The sequence below is a fragment of the Carcharhinus amblyrhynchos genome, unplaced genomic scaffold (assembly GCF_965287045.1).
Source record: "Carcharhinus amblyrhynchos unplaced genomic scaffold, sCarAmb.v2.hapA scaffold_50, whole genome shotgun sequence".
Lineage (NCBI taxonomy): Eukaryota > Metazoa > Chordata > Chondrichthyes > Carcharhiniformes > Carcharhinidae > Carcharhinus > Carcharhinus amblyrhynchos.
The window spans coordinates 2194932-2214851 of NW_027649791.1; the positions used below are offsets into that span (position 1 = coordinate 2194932).

The 19920-nt window shown below is 41.7% G+C and overlaps 1 protein-coding gene across 1 annotated transcript in view; it reads right to left on the reverse strand.

The window, feature by feature from the left end:
• Positions 1-930: 930 nt before the first annotated feature.
• The window catches only part of LOC145337476 (synaptojanin-2-like), a 204190-nt gene continuing 185200 nt past the window's right edge, over positions 931-19920 (reverse strand). Inside the window, exons 22-27 of the mRNA XM_080182266.1 lie at positions 18578-18745; positions 18333-18458; positions 18077-18207; positions 11705-11813; positions 9849-10048; positions 931-1842 (exon numbers count right to left, since the gene is read on the reverse strand). Of these exons, the coding sequence (XP_080038392.1) occupies positions 1204-1842; positions 9849-10048; positions 11705-11813; positions 18077-18207; positions 18333-18458; positions 18578-18745 (1373 nt within the window). The 3' untranslated portion in view covers positions 931-1203. The remainder of the gene's footprint in view (positions 1843-9848; positions 10049-11704; positions 11814-18076; positions 18208-18332; positions 18459-18577; positions 18746-19920) is intronic.

Genomic DNA, 19920 nt, shown 5'->3' on the forward strand with positions numbered 1-19920 from the left:
ACTCTGACTTCAGATAGTTCTAACTTATTCATGAGAATAGTTGCCCAGGAAACAGTTAGAATAATTAAAAGTAGTTCTAACCCCTGAGTGGCCTCTACACCACATACCCCCACCTTCCCTCCCTCCCCTCCAACCACATGACCCCCCACCCCAATCCCGACTTGCCATTCCAATGTCCAACTACCCTCCTAACTCCCAAATACCCCATACCACACACAACCACTCCACAACCTATTCCCTTACCCACTTCTCTCCTAGCTTGTCAATACGGCTTTGGGCCATTTCAACCCATCACAACACGGCAGCTAATTCGATAAGAAGGGGACATGTCTTGGCTTTCCCTAAAGATCCATTACAAAGCAAAGACTCCATATTTCTCAGAAGATCTGGAATGGAAGTTTGGGCAATGAATGTGGAGATCCAGTGCAGGGTAAGTAAATAGGAGTAGAATGGCAATCTGACTGCGTCTCCATGGAAGATTTGGCCCAAGGTATTTTTTTGACAGTGCAAGTTTGCTACAATCTGAAGTTCATGGTCTGAAATAGAGAATAAAGATTCAAGAGTAACTTCCGAAACGGAAATATTTGATATTGAAATATTTACAGGGCTAAGGAAAAAGAGCAGGAGAATGGCATTAATTAGGTAGCATTTTCAAAAAGCTGGCATAGGTAAAATAGGCTAAACAGCCTCTTGAGCATATAATTCATGATTCTAACCAGTTCTGATGTTCTTTCTACCATACCAAAGTGTACCTAACTTCTGGTTAACACTTGCGACATATAGAAGGTAGTTGGTATTGGGAGAATTAGAGTACTTGACCCTCTAATTATCCACTCTGTTGGGCTTTTCTGTTTTCTGTTCATTCTAAATAAAATATATGGCAATATATAAAAACAATTCATTTCAAACACACAATCAATTAGTCTAATATTGAGTGGTTTTCTTTACTTCTTTCACTTGTGAAAAGATTTGTGAAGAATTGAAATTATAGTGGTTGCTATGCAGTATCAGTATTGTACATCATTGGGTTATACATCATTTTTGTTCAAAAGATCTATTAAACAATGTGATAAGAAAAAGCTATTCATACAATACGAAAATCCTTCAGTTCCCCATAGGTCAAACAGGAATCATAGTCATCTGTGTAAGATCACTGAGTGGCCAGTTTAAAATATTGCAACTGCTCCTTGCAGTCATAGTTTGCTATAGTCCTTTTGAAGAAAAGCAACCATCATTCCAGGTCATGTACGAACTTTTCTGAGACATTTCTTCATCTTTGGAACCAGCAGCAAGCTCAAATACTTTTGTTTCAGCATCATTTAGTCTCAACTTGGACAGTCTTGTATTAAGATTGCTTTGATTTTTGGATGGGTCGAATTTAGAGGTATCTGCCATCCGGTTACAGTGCGAGGGTGTGCTTTCTTGAACAGAGTTGTCGCTAAATGATGTTTCAGTATTGCACAGTTTAAAGGGGCAATCATTGCCTTGCATCACACACACAGTGACAGGATTCTGTCTGGGATTACTCTTGAATGGTTTCACAACAGAACTGTAGTCACTTTGACAGTAAGGTGCTGCAGTTTTCTTTCTGCGGGGAGGTGCAATTGGAGCAGAACTTGAGCTTTCTGATACTGCATCTGGGTTTTGATGAAGTTCACGCAATGTGCTGTTGCTGGTATGCTGCTCCTCTGGTTGCAGTGTACACTTCAGCAGTGTCTGTGACAGTATCTGCTTAAATGTTTCAGAATGTTTGTTAGCAGTCACTAAAGGCGTGGTGACTGGGCAAGAAGCTGTATTACATGGCTTTGGTTCCTTTTTATTCCCAGCCTCTGAACCGAGATACTGCTGAGATAATAACATACTAGTTACAAATCGAATACAAGTATACTACATTAACAAAAGATATAATTGCCAAAATATTACAATGCTTGTATTTTTTGTATTTTCCAGCTGAAACTCCTGGCTTTGCTCAGCTCTGACGGAGGGTCAGCCTGATTCAAAACGTTGACTTTATTCTCTCTCTGATGTGGAGGTGCCGGGGTTGGACTGGGGTAAGCACAGTAAGAAGTCTCACAACACCAGGTTAAAGTCCAACAAGTTTATTTGGCAGCACTACCTTTCGGAGTCTCAGGCTCCTTCATCAATGAGTGAAGAACTGTGTTCACAAACAGGTCACATACAGACACAAACTCAATTTACAAGATAATGGTTGGAATGCAAGTCTTCATAGACAACCAATTCTTAAAGGTACAGACATTGTGAGTGGAGAGAGGGCCAAGCACAGATTAACAAAGTGTGTATTGTCTCCAGCCGGGACGGTTAGTGAGATTCTGCAAGCCCTGGGAAGTTGTGGGTGTTACAGATAGTGTGACATCAACCCAAGATCCCAGTTGAGGCCGTCCTCATGTGTGCGGAACTTGACCATCAGCCTTCGCTCAGCGTTCCTGCATTGTCATGTGCCGTGAAGGTTGGAGAATGCCCGCCAAAGGCTTAATGCCCATGACTGCTGAAGTGTTCCCTGATTGGAAGGGAACACTCCTGCCTGGTGATTGTCGAGCAGTGTTCATTCATCTGTTGTCGTAGCATCTGCATGGTCTCCCCAGTGTATCATGCCTCGGGACATTCCCTCTCGCAGCACTTAAGGCAGACAATGTTGGCCAAGTCACAAGAGTATGCGCCGTGTACCTGGTGGATAGTGCTCTCATGTGAGATGATGGCATCTGTGTCAATGATCCAGCACATCTTGCAGAGATTGCTGTGGCATCGTGGTCACTGTTCTCCTGAAGGCTGGGTAGTTTGCTGCAACAATGGTCTGTTTGAGGTTGTGTTGTTGTTTGAAGGCAAGAAGTGGGGGTATGGGGGTGGCCTTGGTGAGATGTTCATCTCCATCGATGACATGTTGAAGGCTCTGGAGAAGATGTTGTAGCTTCACCACTCCGGGGAAAAACTGGATGACGAAGGGTACTCTGAGGAGGTCGATGTGGTTTTCTGCTGTGGCACGTCAGAACCGTCAATCGATGAGTCCAGCACCACACCCTATTCTTACGGGGGCATCTTTCAGCGTCTGTACGTGTCTGTTACGATCCTCCTCAAATGAGCAGATCCTGTGTATACGGAGGGCTTGTCCATAGGGGATGGCTTCTTTAACATGTTTAGGGTGGAAGCTGGAGAAGTGGAGCATCATGAGGCTATCCGTCACCTTGCGGTACAGTGAAAGTGCTGAAGTGACCTTCCTTGATAGAGATGTGTGTGTCCAAGAATGCAACCAATTCTGGAGTAGTCCATGGTGAGTCTGATGGTGAGATGGAACTTGATGTCATCATATAGTTGTTTCAATGATTGTTCACCATGAGTCCAAAGGAAGGAAATGTCATCAATGTATCTGGTGTATAGCATCGGTTGAAGGTCCTGTGTGGTGAAGAAGTCTTGTTCGAACCTGTGCATGAAGATGTTGGCATACTGAGGTGTAAATTTGGTCCCCATGGCTGTTCTGTGTATCTGGATGAAGAACTGGCCTTTGAAGGTGAAGGCAGTGGGACCCTGTGTGAGAACCTCTGCGGCTACATCGAGGGCATCCCACAACCCATTGTACAAAGAAAGCTTCTGTCGTGATACTACAGAGACTCAGCACATATGCAGCAGTTGAACCAGAAGCACTTCCCATCACAATGGATGTCTCAGCACTCTATACCAGCATCCCCTACAACAAGGGCATTGCTGCAACTGCCTCAGTACTCAACGCTGACAACCGCCAGTCTCCAGATGCAATTCTACAACTCATCCACTTCATCCCGGCTGCAACATCTTCACTTTCATTGGCCAGTTCTTCATCCAGACACACGGAACAGCCTTGGGGATCAAATTTGCTCCTCAATATGCCAACATCTTTATGCACAGGTTTGAATAAGATCTCTTCACCGCACAGGACCTTCAACCGATGCTATTCACTAGATACACCAATGACATTTTCTTCCTTTGGATTCATGGTGAACAATCACTGAAACAACTATATGATGACATCAACAAGTTCCATCCCATTTTCAGACTCACCATGGACTACTCTCCAGAATCGGTTGCATTCTTGGATACACATATTTCCATCAAGGATGGTCACCTCAGCACTTCACTGTGCTACAGGCCCACAGATAACATGACGATGCTTCACTTCTCCAGCTTCCACCCTAAAAAAGCCATCCCCTATGGACAAACCCTCCAGATACACAGCATCTGCTCAGGTGAGGAGGATCGCAAAAGATACCTGCAGACGCTTAAGACGGCCTCATAAGAACAAAACATGGCACTCAACTTATCGATTGACAGTTCCCACGTGCCATAGCAAAAAACTCCTCAGAAGACAAACACGGGACACGGTGGACAGAGTACCCTTCATCGTCCAGTACTTCCCTGGAGCAGAGAAGCTACGACATGTTCTCCGGAGCCTTCAACATGTCATTGATGAAGACAAACATCTCGCCAAGGCCATCCCCACTTCTTGCCTTCAAACAACGACACAGCCTCAAACAGACCGTTGTCCACAGCAAACTACCCAGCCTTCAGGAGAACAGTGACCACAACACCACACAGCCCTGTCATAGCAACCTCTGCAAGACATGCTGGATCATCAACATGGATGCCATCATCTCATGTGACAGCACCATCCCCCAGGTACATGGTGCATACTCTTGCGACTCAACCAACGTTATCTGCCTGATGCGTTGCAGGAGGGGGTGTCCTGTGGCATGGTACACTGGGGAGACCATGCAGATGCTATGACAATGGATGAATGAACACTGCTTGACAATCAAAAAGCAGGAGTGTTCCCTTCCAGTCGGAGAACACTTCAGCAGTCACATGCATTCAGCAGGCATCCTCGAGTGGCGTTCTCCAAGGAGGCCTTCATAACACACAATAACTCAAAATCGCTGAGCAGTGGCTAGTGGCCAAGTTCCGCATGAGAACGGCCTCAACCAGGATCCTGGGTTCATGTCACACTATCTGTAACCCCCATGACTTGCCTGGGCTTGCAGAATCTCACTAACTGTCCTGGCTGAAGACAATACACATCTCTTTAACCTGTGCTTAACCCTCTCTCCACTCACACTGCCTGTACCTTTAAGAATTGGTTGCCTGTAAAGACTCGCATTCCAACCATTATCTTGTAAATTGAGTTTGTGTCTGTATATGCCCTGTTTGTGAACAGAACACCCACTCACCTGATGAAGGAGCCTGAGACTCCGAAAGCTAGTGCTGCCAAATTAATATGTTGGACTTCAACCTGGTGTTGTGAGACTTCTTACTGTTTCTATTCTCTCTCCACAGACTTGCTGAGATATTCCAGCATTTTTTGCTCTTGTTTCATTTACTACCTGACTCCACTAAAATCTGTAGTATTGGGATGTGAAAACAGTACTTCAGCCCCAATTTTATTTACATTGTTAGAAATGGTACAGCAATGTCATATAACGGCAGATTAAGAATTAAATAATTCTATTTGATCACTTATATTTAGGTTCACAAACCAAATGGTTACTGCCCTTTTACTCCTGATTATTTTGGAGGTGGGGCACGTGAAGGTAAACATGTTGTGAGTTTCAGGTAATTACAGCATGAAGTGATCATGGAAACTCTGAACAAAATCAACCCTTTGTGGTGGACTGGGAGAGCTGACAGCTAAACTAGACAGGTCTAAGATACCCCAGCCTAAAATCACTCATGACTTCTAGAAGGCTAGGCTGACAACTACAAAACCCTCACCACTTCAGATACCTTTCCAAAATAACCAATTGACCAGTTGGTTCCAGCTGGACAAGCAGTGCAAAACTGACCTTGGGCCTAAATGGGGCCATTCTGCCACAAGCACATTCTGGCATCAAATTAAATCATGACTGATCTGCACTTCAACATAGAATCATAGATAAACTACAGCACAAACAGGCCCTTCGGCCCACAAGTTGCGCCGATCATATCTCTACCTGCTAGGCTTACCTATAACCCTCAATCCTATTAAATCCCAACTTATCTTTGCTCTATAATCCTCAATATCCTTTCCTTATATATCCAGTTTGGTTTAGACATTTTCAGTTGATCTAGACTCTCAGAACCCCATGGGAAAGGACTGAGGGAATTTAAGAAGAGTCTTCAGAATTGGCAATGTACATCCCCACAGGAGAGGACTGAGGTGGGTAGTCTTGTCCCACGTTCACTGTCCAGATGAATACTGAGGGGGGCTCAAAATCAGGGAGTCGCAATTCTTCAGATCTTCTTTGATCCTCACAGTGACATCATCAGGTTCATGCCAAAAACAGCCATGAACATGAATTACATGCACTTTAATGTAACTAAACAACCCCCACAATATCTTGACACTTGCTATAGCTCCAAACGTGACATCATGTCGGCACAGTTCACAAAAGGTTCACACAGGCTTGAACGTGTTATGGGGTCTCCCCGGGGGCAGGGGATGAGGGATAAGACAAGGCAATGTCCTGACAATCAAGCCTGGCGTGACCCCTTGCACAGGCTGGCACTATTAGGAGTCTCACAGCATCAGGTTAAAGTCCAACAGGTTTATTTGGTAGCAAAAGCCACTAGCTTTCAAAGCACTTGCTGCTCCTTCACCAGGTGAGTGGGAGATCTGTTCACAAACATGACATATAAAGACACAAACTCAACTTACAGAATAACAATTGGAATGTGAGTCTTTACAGCTAATCAAGTCTTAAAAGTACAGATAAATGTGAGTGGAGAGACTGTTAAGCACAGGTTAAGGAGATGTGCATTGTCTCTAGGATGCCTCAACCGGGATCTTGGGTTCATGTCACACTATCTGTAACCCCCACAACTTGCCTGGGCTTGTAAAATCTCACTAACTGTCCTGTCTAGAGACAATACACATCTCTTTAACCTGTGCTTAACGCTGTCTCCACTCTCATTGTCTGTACCTTTGAGACTTGATTACCTGTAAAGACTCACATTCCGATCATTATTTTGTAAATCGAGTTTGTGTCTTTATATGCCCTGTTTGTGAACAGAACTCCCACTCACCTGGCGAAGGAGCAGGGCTCCGAAAGCTAGTGGTGTTTGCTACCAAACAAACCTGTTGGACTTTAACCTGATGTTGTGAGACTTCTTACTGTGTCTACCCCAGTCCAACACCAGCATCTCCACATCATGATGAGTTGGCACTACCAGGTTACCATCTACCATCCTGGCAGTGTCAACTTGAATGTGCTAACCTGGCAGTCCCGATCTGTGCCAAAGGGCGGGCCCAGTGGGAACCTCATTGGGCCATTGGGGAGGTGTGGGGGGAGTACATGCACATGTGTTTGTGAGTCAAGAAAGGGTAGACAAGCAGGGGTTGCTGACGAAAGTTGTTTGGAGTGATGGGGGAAGGAGCAGGAGCTGATCATTGCATTGGAGGGAGGGGAGGGGTAAATGGCGGAGTGAATACTGGCCCAATTGGGGGTGGGGAGGGCAGCCCCTGAAGCCTCTGTGGTGGGAGGAGCTTATTGCCCCTCATATCAGGGCACCCTTTAAAGATGGCATCCCAATCTCCGAACAGCCAGATTTTGGCAGGATGTTTAGGCCTCGTGAACTTCACGAAGGCATGAATCGCACCACAATGACTTTTTTTGGCACAGTGCTGTAAGATCTGGAAAGAAAACCAACTTGCTTTTCTGGAGAGAAACAAGTCAGTTTTCTCACCAAAAACAACACTCAGCCATGTTTCAGTACATGGGAATTCTAACATAGCAGCGTCAAAGTTAGCAATGTGGATCCCTATGGGAGAGGACTGAGCAAATTTAAACAGAGCAGTTTCAGAATTGGCAATGTCGATCCCATCGAAGTGGACTGAGGGAATTTAAACAGACTGGTAAAATTAGCAGCATAGATCCCATGGGAAGGACTGAGAAAATTGAATTTAAACAAAACGGTGTGAGAATTGGCAATGTAGATCCCTGTGGGAGAGGACTGAGGGAATTGAATTTAAACAGAGCAGTGTTAGAATTGGCAATGTAGATCCCTATGGAAGAGGACTGAGGGAATTTAAGCAGAGCAGTGTTAGAATTGGCAATGTAGATCCCTATGGAAGAGGACTGAGGGAATTTAAGCAGAGCAGTGTTAGAATTGGCAATGTAGATCCCTGTGGGAGAGGACTGAGGGAATTGAATTTAAACAGAGCAATGTTAGAATTGGCAATGTAGATCCCTATGGAAGAGGACTGAGGGAATTTAAGCAGAGCAGTGTTAGAATTGGCAATGTAGATCCCTATGGAAGAGGACTGAGGGAATTTAAGCAGAGCAGTGTTAGAATTGGCAATGTAGATCCCTGTGGGAGAGGACTGAGGGAATTGAATTTAAACAGAGCAATGTTAGAATTGGCAATGTAGATCCCTATGGAAGAGGACTGAGGGAATTTAAGCAGAGCAGTGAGAGAATTGGCAGTGTAGAACAAAGCAAACCTTAAATGCATTTGAGAAAATGACATCATAGTAAACACAAAGGAAACCTCAGTGAAGTCTCAGAATAAAAGGATAAGTAGGTTAAGAAATCTGAAAAATAATTTGATTATTTACATTCATATTAAATCATGGTAAATTCACTTATTAATTGTTAAATAAATATGAATTAGATAATCAGAGGAGATAAAATAAGCTAAGGGCTGTTAGCATTAAAGGAATCTAAAATTATATTTAGTTAGAATCTAGCCTACGTAAAACTTCAATCCTACTAAGAAAGAATACAAGGCTGTGTTCTCAGCTGCCTACTATACTCCTTATACACCTATGATTGTGCGGCCAAATTCCCCGCCAATGACACCGTAGTGGGTCAGATTTCAAACAATGATGGGACAGAGTACAGGAATGAGATAGAGAATCTGGTGAACTGGTGCGGCAACACTAATCTCTCCCTCAATGTCAACGAAACAAAGGAGGTCGTCATCAACTTCAGAAAGCATAGAGGAGAACATGCCTCTGTCTACATCAACGGGTCCGAAGTAGAAAGGGTCAAGAGCTTTAGTTTTTAGGTATCCAGATCACCAACAATCTGTCATGGTCCCCCCTTGCAGACACTATAGTTAAGAAGGTTCACCAACACCTCTGCCACTGTGTCACTTTGAGTCAAGATGGGAAGAAGTGAGTTCCAAAACTGCAAGCTTGCAAATTTTGTTCCTGGATTTTTAATTCAAACTGCCTAGATTTCCCAAAATCATTCTTCTGCATTGGCAAGCCGTAAAAACCTTCAAGAAACTGACAAAGTCTTAAACTAATCTACAGCCGCCTGTAAAAATGTTCCTTATAATTTGTTGCCAATTTAGCAAAAGAAAGTGCAAGAGCTATTGCTTAGGGTCAAGACACATTTTTCCCTCACAGTAAAGGGTGGTATAGTGGCACAGTATTTAGCTCAATGCCAGGAACTGTGTGATGTTTGCATATTCTCGCTGAGTCTGCTTGGATTTTCTCCTGGTGCTACGGTTTCCTCCCTCAGTCCAAAGATGTGTAGGTTAGACAATGGCCATGCTAACTTGCCCCTTCGTGTCCTAAGATGAGTAGGTTAGGTGGGTTGGCCATGGTAAAATACATGGGGTTACAGGGATAGAATCGAGGGGTTGGCCTGAGTAAGATGCTCCTTCGGAGAGCCAGTGCAGACTTGATAATCTGAATGGCCTCCTTTTGCACTGTATGAATTCTGTGCTTCTAAGGTTCTGAAGGATCAGATTGTACCTCAATCTGATCTGAGGGGTGCTTGATGCTGACACTAGGTGCCAAAAGTGAGCAGAGTGCTCGATTCTCAATACAGACATCTTGCACTTTTTTTAAATCACCAAAGATAATTGAAATGACTTACTAAGTCGCTTTTTATTCCCATTCCTTTAGGAGGCAATGGCTTAAGAGAATGACTTTGAACAATTGATTGGGCAGGCGTCAGAGGTATTGAAGGAGCAGAGAAAGTTGCATCATGCTCAGGTGGAAGAGATACATTCGATTGCGACTTGAGAATTGACTGGATTTTCGATGGCTTTGTCTTGGCTTCTGAATCTAAGCTTCCTGAAACAGAAAGAGAATGTTTAAAAAAAACTATTTAACACACAGCTGCACATGTTTTATTCAGTCGGAAGGACAAGTATTTTGCTTACATCTTGTTTACATCAACAGTGAGGCAGATCAACATCTACAATACTGTTGTTGTAGTAAATGCTATTTTCACCACATTTTCCATACGAAATGCTCAAGACTATTTTGCTGCTGCCATCAGTACTTGCTGCTGTGGTGAGGTTGGACCTGGACAGCAGTCCTAGTGAAATTGCTGCAATATGTGTGGGAGGTAATGTCTATCACTCTCTGTGTGGACACACTAACTCTCATGAAATGATCACAAAAGATACAATTTGTTGCTTATGTTACATTCTTCACACCATGAGAAGATTACAAAATTTCAGGATCCTACTGATTGCCTTTGCTGAATGGCCAGCAGTGAGGTTGATAATGGGAGGGAGGGCACAGGCTGGTAGTCACTGTAGGAGGTCAACAGTGGCTGCAACTGTTGAAGCTGAGTCAGGTGAAGACCAGTGTCTTGGACTGATGTGGTGGACTATTAACAAATTATTCAGCTACGCAGGCCAGGAATGCCTGAACTCCTGTCACTCAGTGGTTTCTCGAGCTGTGTTTGCTGTCTACAAGGTTGCCTGCAGGGCCTCAAGATCCAGAAGTCACAGTTCTCATCAGCAATAAAATTTTATTGAGAAAGGGGAATGTGCAAAAGTGCTTCATGATTGACGACTGAGATTAATACAATTTTGGGGCTCTATTAAAGGATATGGCGATTAAGCAAGAAAGTGGAGTTGATGTTGAGGATGAACCGTGATCTTACTGAGTAGTGGAGGAGGCTCAACCAACTTCAGCACCAATTTCTTCCACTCTTTATTGCAGAGTCATAATAATAAAATGATGCAAATAAGGACATTCAAATCCTTGAACTTAAGTTGCATTTTCATGTCATTATTTAGGACATTGAACTCATATTGCGTCTTGAACACTACAGAGATAAAATATGCCCTCAATTGGTCCTGACTGCAACATAGAACTGCCACTTATCATTCTATTCACACATCTACACACCACCTGCAGGATATCTCATGTGTTCAATTCACACAATACAAACACATAAGCTGTGTAGTGCTTTCCTATGGGCCAATTGTTACAATAAATGTCCACCGTAACTAATACAATGGGTAGATACCCTTTGAATGAAAATAATTTTCTGGATAAAACCAATTTTGTAAAATGGATTCAATACTTTAACTGAATATTTGTATTGGAACTTGTTTTGAGTTTATTGTTTCTCAATTGTGAAATATATGGAAGAAATATACAATAACCTAGGAGAATATTGTTACAGTTTTCTAATGATTCTTGTTGTCAACTATTTTCATATAAATAGTATTTAACTGGAAATATTCTAGCTTACATTGGCTCCAGAAGTTTTTTATACAAGAGTATTTATAAAAAAACCTGCTGTAATGCAACTCTCAGAAGCTTTATCATTACTGCAGCATCTTATCAAGAAATCTTTTGCATTTCTACCTTCATTTACTTATCCCAAAATATTAATGATCCTGCACTAACAATCTGTTCTTATCTTATATTCATATACTGCTGGATAGCCAACAGTATATTAGAATCACAATTTATATAAGAACTTACCAGTTTTCAGTTCCATTAAATGTCTTATTGTCTCTTCTGCTTCTTTGGCAGATGTTGTTTTAATTTGTTTCACATTATATGGTTTGCTAATTCCAGTTCTAGATGAAGACTGAGAAACAAGATTACATTAAGTTCAACTGAAGTATCAAAAAATTAAAAATATAGAAATATAGCTGAGGATGGCCTTTTGTGCATGTCAGATGAAAAAAATTATTCAAAAGCACCTTTCTATTAATAACCACTTGACATTAACATTGCCGTTCATATTTTGTGCAAGTCAATATTCCAAATTTCAGTTCTCATTATATATTTAAATGGTTGCCTGATTGCTTTAAGAGTTGATCACATGACTTAACTGTGCGGTCATTAGGGTATTGTACAGGCTGCTGTTTTACTTTCAGTTTGTATTCTGTACAAGGAAGCGCTCTTACAATAAACGCTGTTGTTAGTCTTAGTCTATATGCACAAACCACACCTTTTTACAACCCCTAACATAGTTAGGGCATTACTGTTCTACGCTAAATATTTTCCTCAGCATCACAGATCTCTCTCAGTAGAAGAATGTACATCCTTACCAATCAGGAGTTTGCCTTTCCTGATGAGCAATATCTGCTGATAGATAACATGGTCAAAGATTGTGGCACAAAGCCCTGTACTAAATTAACTAGATTGTAACGTCACACAGCCTTGAGGTGCATTTCTCTAATCTTAGATATGGACTGATAAACTAGTTTGTTCATTAAAAATGTATTTTAAAATTAAACTCTCAGCGAATATTTGTAGCAAATCTTCTACTTAATTTAGCATCATTCGTTGCAGCATATAAGATAGGATAACTCAATTTCTCTGGTCAGCCCTCTAATATCTGTAGAGCTCTCTCTTAAGAAACACTGCTTTGGTCACTATAGTAAGAAGGGCAACATGTGATCATTACTCTGCTGTATTCCACTTAAAGGAATAGTCACAATAGTCACTAAACCTCCCTCAACAGTTTTCCCAGATCTGACTTTGGTTATGTTCTTTGATCTGTACTCCTGGCTGGATAAGACAGCAATTTTGTCTTCTGAGTTTCCATCTACTCAGGGGTTGGTCAGTGGAGCAGTCAATCAAATGAAGAATGAAGAAAGGCATTGTAAATTAAATGGTACAAGCTGTTGTGAAGTTAGTGTCAGTAAAACTATTAAAAAAAGCTAAGAATTGTAAAATTGTGTGATCTGTTTAACAAAGGTAGCATTTTTTGCTATGCTTAGAGTGTTAAAAGAGATGTAGGTGTGCAGTACACAGAGAGCATAAAGTGAAACAATATATTAGGAGCCCTGGCAGTAATGCTGCCAGGATGACAGGTTATTTTTGAATTTTAGGCAATCAGTTTAAACTAGGCATTTGAATAGCAGCAGTCTATCAGATTTGAATTTGATGCTTTAATAAACAGTCAACCAATCCTATTGTGGGGGGCTTTGGTAAGTTATCAGGAGTATAAAACCAGCTTCCACTCCAGAGTACTGCAAGAAGATCGCCTGCCAGCAACTGCCACAGTTCACAGCTTGAGAGAGACACACACAGACAGTAACTGCTCTCTGCCAGTGTAACAGCCACATTCATGTCTTAAAAGAAAGCTTCATCTCAATTGTAAAAGTACCAACAGAAGATAGTGAAGGCAGAAGAAAATCAGCAAAAAAATCAGAAGGTCCCGAAGACGATAAATCTCATTATATTTTGAGAATGACAAAATTCTATTATATAATTTTGGTTGATGAATGAGTATTGTATTTATCTAAACAGCATTCCATTAGAATAGTGTTTTATTTAGTTTATTAATAGTTTAGTTAACCTGTTTACTGTTAGATAAATAAAGCATTACTTGTTGCTTTACAGTGGGAGTCTCAGATAGTTATTTTGATTTGACCAGTAAAAGTTGTTGTAGTCCAGGTAATCCCCCTTCTCATACGCACTTTTAACTGATTATGAAGGGAGGTATTTCTTTTGTAGTTCTCAGAGAGGAGATCAACCTCCCCTTTGTAACACAGGTGCAGAAGAGATTGTTTTCACACAAATCTTTGAAGATAGTATATCAAGTTGAGAAGGCTATCGAAAAACAGACTGAATCCTTTCCTTTATAACCAGCGGAATGGGTGCTTACATGTCATGGGGGCAGGTTTCTAAATCGGGATGGGGAGAGAAAAGGGTAGTGAATTAGCTACGGTGATCAAGGGACATGGAATTCTGGACTTCCCTGAAGGTCTGGCGTTCCAACTTTATAGTAAGTTGACTTTTTTAAACCAATTCCTCAACTTTTGTCTGTTGGGTAGGAGATGCTCCAGGACATGCTCCAGTGAACGGATTGGCGGCTAACACTGCTGCCTCACATCTGCCAGAGACAGCCCTTGGGTGATTGTGCAAACTCCACACTGACATTCTTCTTGTGTCTGTGTGGGTTTCCTCCAAGTGCTCTGGTTTCCTCTCACAGTCCAAAGATGTGCAGGTTGGGTAGATTGGAAATGCTAAGATTGCCCTTAGTGTCCCAAGATGTATAAGCTAGGGGATTAGTGGATACATATGTGCGGTTATGGGGATAGGATCTGGGTGGGATGCTCTGTCAGGTTGTTGGTGTAGACTGAATGGGCCAAATAGCAACCTTCTGCACTGTAATAATTCTATGAAAAGCAGCAGCCCAGAATTGGGTCCATTTGATACTTGTTGGGGTTAGACATTACCAGAGAGAAAGTCTGTGATTGAGATGATGGGTGGTTTTTGGTAATCAGGGAGGTATCGGAGTGTGGTCAATAAGTGGGAGAAGATCGGAGATCGGTGAATCTTCAGGGTTGGCATGGGGGCACAGTGGTTAGCACTGCTGCCTTTCAGCGCCAAGGACCTGGTTCAATCTTGCCTTGGGTAACTATCTGTGTGGAGTTTGCATGTTCTCCCCATGTCAGTGTGGGTTTCTCTGGGTGCTCTGATTTCCTCCCACACTCTGAAGATATGTTCATTAGGTTCATTAACCATGATAAATGGCTGCTTAGTATCAGGGGGATTAGGAGGATAAAATTAGGACAGCTTTTCTCCTGAAAACTGTATGAATCCACTTGAGAAATTCATTACCTTCCTTACTTATGCTATTCTGATCTTCCGAATCTACATGAAACTAAAATCTCCTCTTAAAACAACCCTGATTTTGCAACAAATCTCTCTTAATTCTGAATCAATATATGGATTAGGTAGGCAGTCAAGTGTTTCTCAGTGCAGACTCAATAGCCAAAAGGCCTCTTCTGTACTATATGATTCTATGAGAATTGGATAAGCATCCTGAAGATAGAAATAAATTACAGGGCGGCACAGTGGTTAGCACTATTGCCTCACAGTGCCAGGGATCTGGGTTCGATTCCCGGTTTGGGACACTGTGTGGAGTTTGCACATTCTCCCTGTGTCTGCATGGGTTTCCTCCGGGTGTTCCTGTTTCCTCCCACAATCCAAACATGTGCAGGTTAAGTTGATTGGCCATGCTAAATTGACCCTCGTTTTGGGGGGGTTAGCAGCATAAATGCTTGGGGTTACATGGATAGGGTGAGACTGTTGTTAGTGCTGGATGGGCCAAATGGCCTCCTTCTGTACTTAGGGATTCTATAATATGGGGAAAGGGCAGGCAAGTGAAACTAGCTGATTTCTCTTGCTGAGAACTACCCTGAAACTTGGTTGGCGAAATGGCCCCCTCAGTACTGTAAGATCATAGACCGTGCACAATACGAGCTTGAGTAGGCCATTTGGCCCATCCCCATATCACTCCCCATGCTACTCCCTCACATTCCTCACTTTGGTGCAGATCAAAAATCTGTTTAACTCAACCTTGAATATATTCAATGGTTCAGCCTCCATTGTTTTCTGGGGTAGAGAATTCCAAAGGCTAGTGATCCTCAGAGCAATATGTTTTCCTCATCTCTGCCTCAAAACCCAAACCCCCACAAAACTCCTCTTAGTAACCACCTGTCAAACCCCTTTGGAATGTTTTAATAAGGCCACCTTTCATTCTTCTAAACTCCAATGAATACAGACTCAACCTGCTCAAACTTTCTTTCACTAGTTATAGCAAGGTTTTCCTACTTTTCTCAATTGTAATAAAGGCCAATATTCTGTTTCCTTCGCTAATTACATACCGTACATAATTATAAACTTTTGTGATAATATATACACAAGGACACCCAGATTCCTCTGTACCACAGCATTCTGCAATCTCTCCATTTAAGTGATATTCTGCTTTCCTACTATTCAAAGTGGACAACCTCCATCTAATTAATATTATGCCCATCTACATATCCCTAATCAGACTCTTTATATCCTCCTCACAACTTGCTTTCCTATCCATCTTTCTTTTGATCATCAACAAATGTGGTTACAATACAATTCATCCAAATTTTTCATATAAGTTGTAAATGCTTGAGACCCCAACACCCATCGCTGTGGTGCTCCACTCGTTATAGTTTGCCAACATGGAAATTACCCAATTTATCCTGATTCTGATTCCTGTTAGTGAGCCAATGCTCTATCCATGCTAATATATCACTCTGAAATACATGAGCTCTTACCTTGTGCAGTAACCTTGTATGTGGCACTTTATATGCCTTGTTAGTTTTCTCTCGTACTCTAATTTCTCTTTATTATTTATAGCCATTTAGATGGTTTCTAAAATGTTCTCAATATTCCAGCCTGCCATTAATTTTCAGATCATTGTAGGTCTTTCTTTAAACATGATATCATATTTAACTTCCTTAGCTAGCCACAGACAGTGCATCCTTTTCTTAGAGACTTTCTTTCTCAAAAGAAATATATCTTTGTTCAAAGAATAAACTAGGCTTGTACTCGTTAGAGTTTAGAAGAATGAGGGGAGATCTCATTGAGACGTATAAGATGATGAATGGGATGGATAGGATAGAGGTGGAGAGACTCTTCCCGCTCAAAAAAGACAGTAGGACTAGGGGGCACAGCCTCAAGATAAAGGGGAGGCGGTTTAGAACGGAGTTGAGGAGGAACTTCTTCACTCAAAGGGTGGTGAATCTCTGGAATTCTCTGCCCGTTGAAGTGGTGGAGGCTGCCTCGCTAAATATTTTTAAGAAGCGGGTTGATGGGCTCTTGATAAGAGAGGGGATTAAGGGTTATGGGGAGAGGGCGGGAAAGTGGAACTGAGCCACAACAGATCAGCCATGATCTTATTGAATGGCGGGGCAGGCTCGAAGGGCTAGATGGCCTACTCCTGCTCCTATTTCTTATGTTCTTATGTTCTTATGACATATGAAATATCTCCACAAGCATCTGCCACTGCTTATCTCATTAACAGATTTACCTGTTAGCCTATTTTCCTAGTCTACTTTAGCCAACTCTGTCTTCATACACTTATATTGCCCTTATTTAAGTTTAAAATTCTAGTTTCATGCCTCCATTTCTCACTCTGAAATTGAATCTGAAATCCTTTCACGTTATGATCACTCTTTCCTGGAGGACCCTTTATTATGAGGTCATTAATTAATCCTGTCCTGCCAGGTCTAAAGTGGCTTGTTACCTTGCCAGTTCCAGCATATACTCTATGAACTCACTGTCCAGGTTGCCTTTGCCAATTCTATTCAATGATCATATCAACCTGGATAAATATCTCTAATCTATCCATCTATCTTAACATTTTCCACACAATTTCTTATTTATAACAATATGGAGAAACTGAAGAGGCTGTGATTATTCTTTTTAGGCCATAGGCGGTTAAGGAGAAATGCAATTTTGAGGAATTTTGATGAAGTAAATAGAGAGAAATGGTTCCCATTTGCTGGAAGGTCAGTAACTAGAGGACACTGAGTTTAGCTCATTGATAAAGACAAAGCAGGAACTTCATATTTGCCATTCACTAGCTGAAAGGGTGATGGAAGGTATTTCAATAGCAACATTCAAAAGGGAACTTGATAAGCACTTTAAAAAGGAACATTTTCAGGGCTATGAGGAATGGACAGGGAAATCAGACTAGTTGTATAACTCTTTCCAAGTTCTGGCACGTACATGATAGGCCAACAGCTTCCTTTTGTGCTGCAATACTTTGAATTTCAACTACACATAGAACACCAACTGGTCATTGTGAAAACTGGAATGTTTGTTCCATGCATCAATTTTCATTGAATTAAATTAAAACAATGACTTACATGGACAATATGTACAGGTGTTCCATTGGTGCAATGTGGCTTCACATGCCATTTCATCCCAATCTCCAAGAAACCCTTGACCCCTCCTGACCCAGTTTGTCTCAAACTGCCCACGGCCCAACTACTTGACCCAAATCTGACAATATCCAAAATCCTGCAGCGCCTCAGTCCCAAGGGTGGCAGATTTGAAGTACTGTACCTGGTTAGCATTTACAGATTGTTGAATTGTCCCTTGAGGAATCTGGGATGAACTTGAAATCAAGGCCTGGAAAGGACTTTCTTCAGATGAAAGCAGAATATCAGAGCAAGATTTCTTCATGCTCTGTATGGCTAGAAAAACAGATGCAATTTCTATTCAGTTTAAAATAAATATAACTAATGTCTTTTGACCATTGACTAGTAGCTTTACAGGGATATTCATCTATAAATTGGATAGTTAATACAGGAGCTCTTACTTGGCGGAGGAGGTCTTTGCGGAGGTGGAGGGCGATCAGGTACTGACATAGATCTGCTTGCTGTACGTGGCCGAAAGTCACCTTGAGGCATTACCTCCTGATTAACTGTGGAACATGTTGCATTGTCTACAACAGGAGTTACATATCCAGATGTCATAGAATAGTCAGTCAAGAGCAAAAATCTCCAACTTTTGGTAGAATAAGTAATATTTGATATTGATTATGTTGAAAAAGTGATTATTTACCTATCATTTCTTCCTTTTGAGGATAAGGTAGTCTGCTGAATAACTGAAACTCACGGACTTCTTTAACATTCCATTCTGAAGACTCTTTGGGAGCATTTTTGTTATCCTCTGTTTGTTCTGTTACCAGGTGCTGAGGGACAATTTCTTCTAAATCGTCATCTATATCTCCTACACAGAAAGGATGTGCATTTGGTTAGCTTCAGCATACTGCATTTGATAGAACGTGGGGGTTCTGTGAGAAAGATTTAAGGTGTCCACTGCTGCTACTCTGCAGGGTTTTCTAACACCATCAATCTAACCCCTGGATCGATTCAATTCTTAACGACTGCTGATCACAGTCACCATCCTCATCTGATCCACCCGACTTCTCACATCTCTCATCAGCAAGCAATTCATTCACAAAATTCATTCTTAATACTAAACTGCAGGGAACATTTTTCATCCATTTTTCACTCCAGATCCAGTAATGAAGTTTTACTTTATGACTGCCTAATGTTTGATTTATTACCATTCTCTCCAAAAGCTACTCTCCACTCCGGCTCCTGGAAACACAAGCCAATTGTTCTGTTTCAATATCAGCTCGGGTGGGATTAGCAATTTATTTCAGACAGGTCTCTGTGTATTGAAACTAAAGCAACCAACCCAGACCCATCTGGAACATTCAGATAGGAATCCAGAGGCAGCAGGAATCCCTGGAGAGAGAAAATCAGGCAGTGAGGTAAGCTTACAGAAAGCAATCCCTTTTGAGGGGAAAATCTGGCAGAATCAGGATCCAAAAATGGCCACAACAGCAAGGATTGCTCAAGCCTATGGATGGGGCAAAAAAAGGCCACACAATTTGTGCGTGCAGAACATGCTTTCTACTGGAAGTACTAAAATGAACAGAAATGTGCATAAGTGGAGGAACAATCCGTAGGACCACAGAAAACCACTGGTCATTTATTGAAACATAACAAGAGGGGAAACTGAAGCATGGGAAGGAAAATTGATTCCAAACCTGCAGAGAGGGTTTAGGAATGTTGGTAATGCCTTAATGTTGGTTATGTCAGACTATTTTAAAAGAATTGTTATAAGCACAGTTTCTTCAGTTAATGACCTTCCAACTTGTGCACCAAGTTCCCTCGTTATGTTTGATAGGATGGTAGAAACAAATTTAATTGTAGCTTTCAAAAAGAAATTGGGTTAACACTTGAAGGAGAAAAATTGTAGGGATGTGGGGAAGAATTAGATGATGGAACCAATTAGATTGTTGTTCTAAAGAACTACTACTGGTTGGATGGGCCAAATGTCTTCCTTTTATGCGGTTGTCGAAAATGCCTCCCTATATTACTAGAACTGTTGCT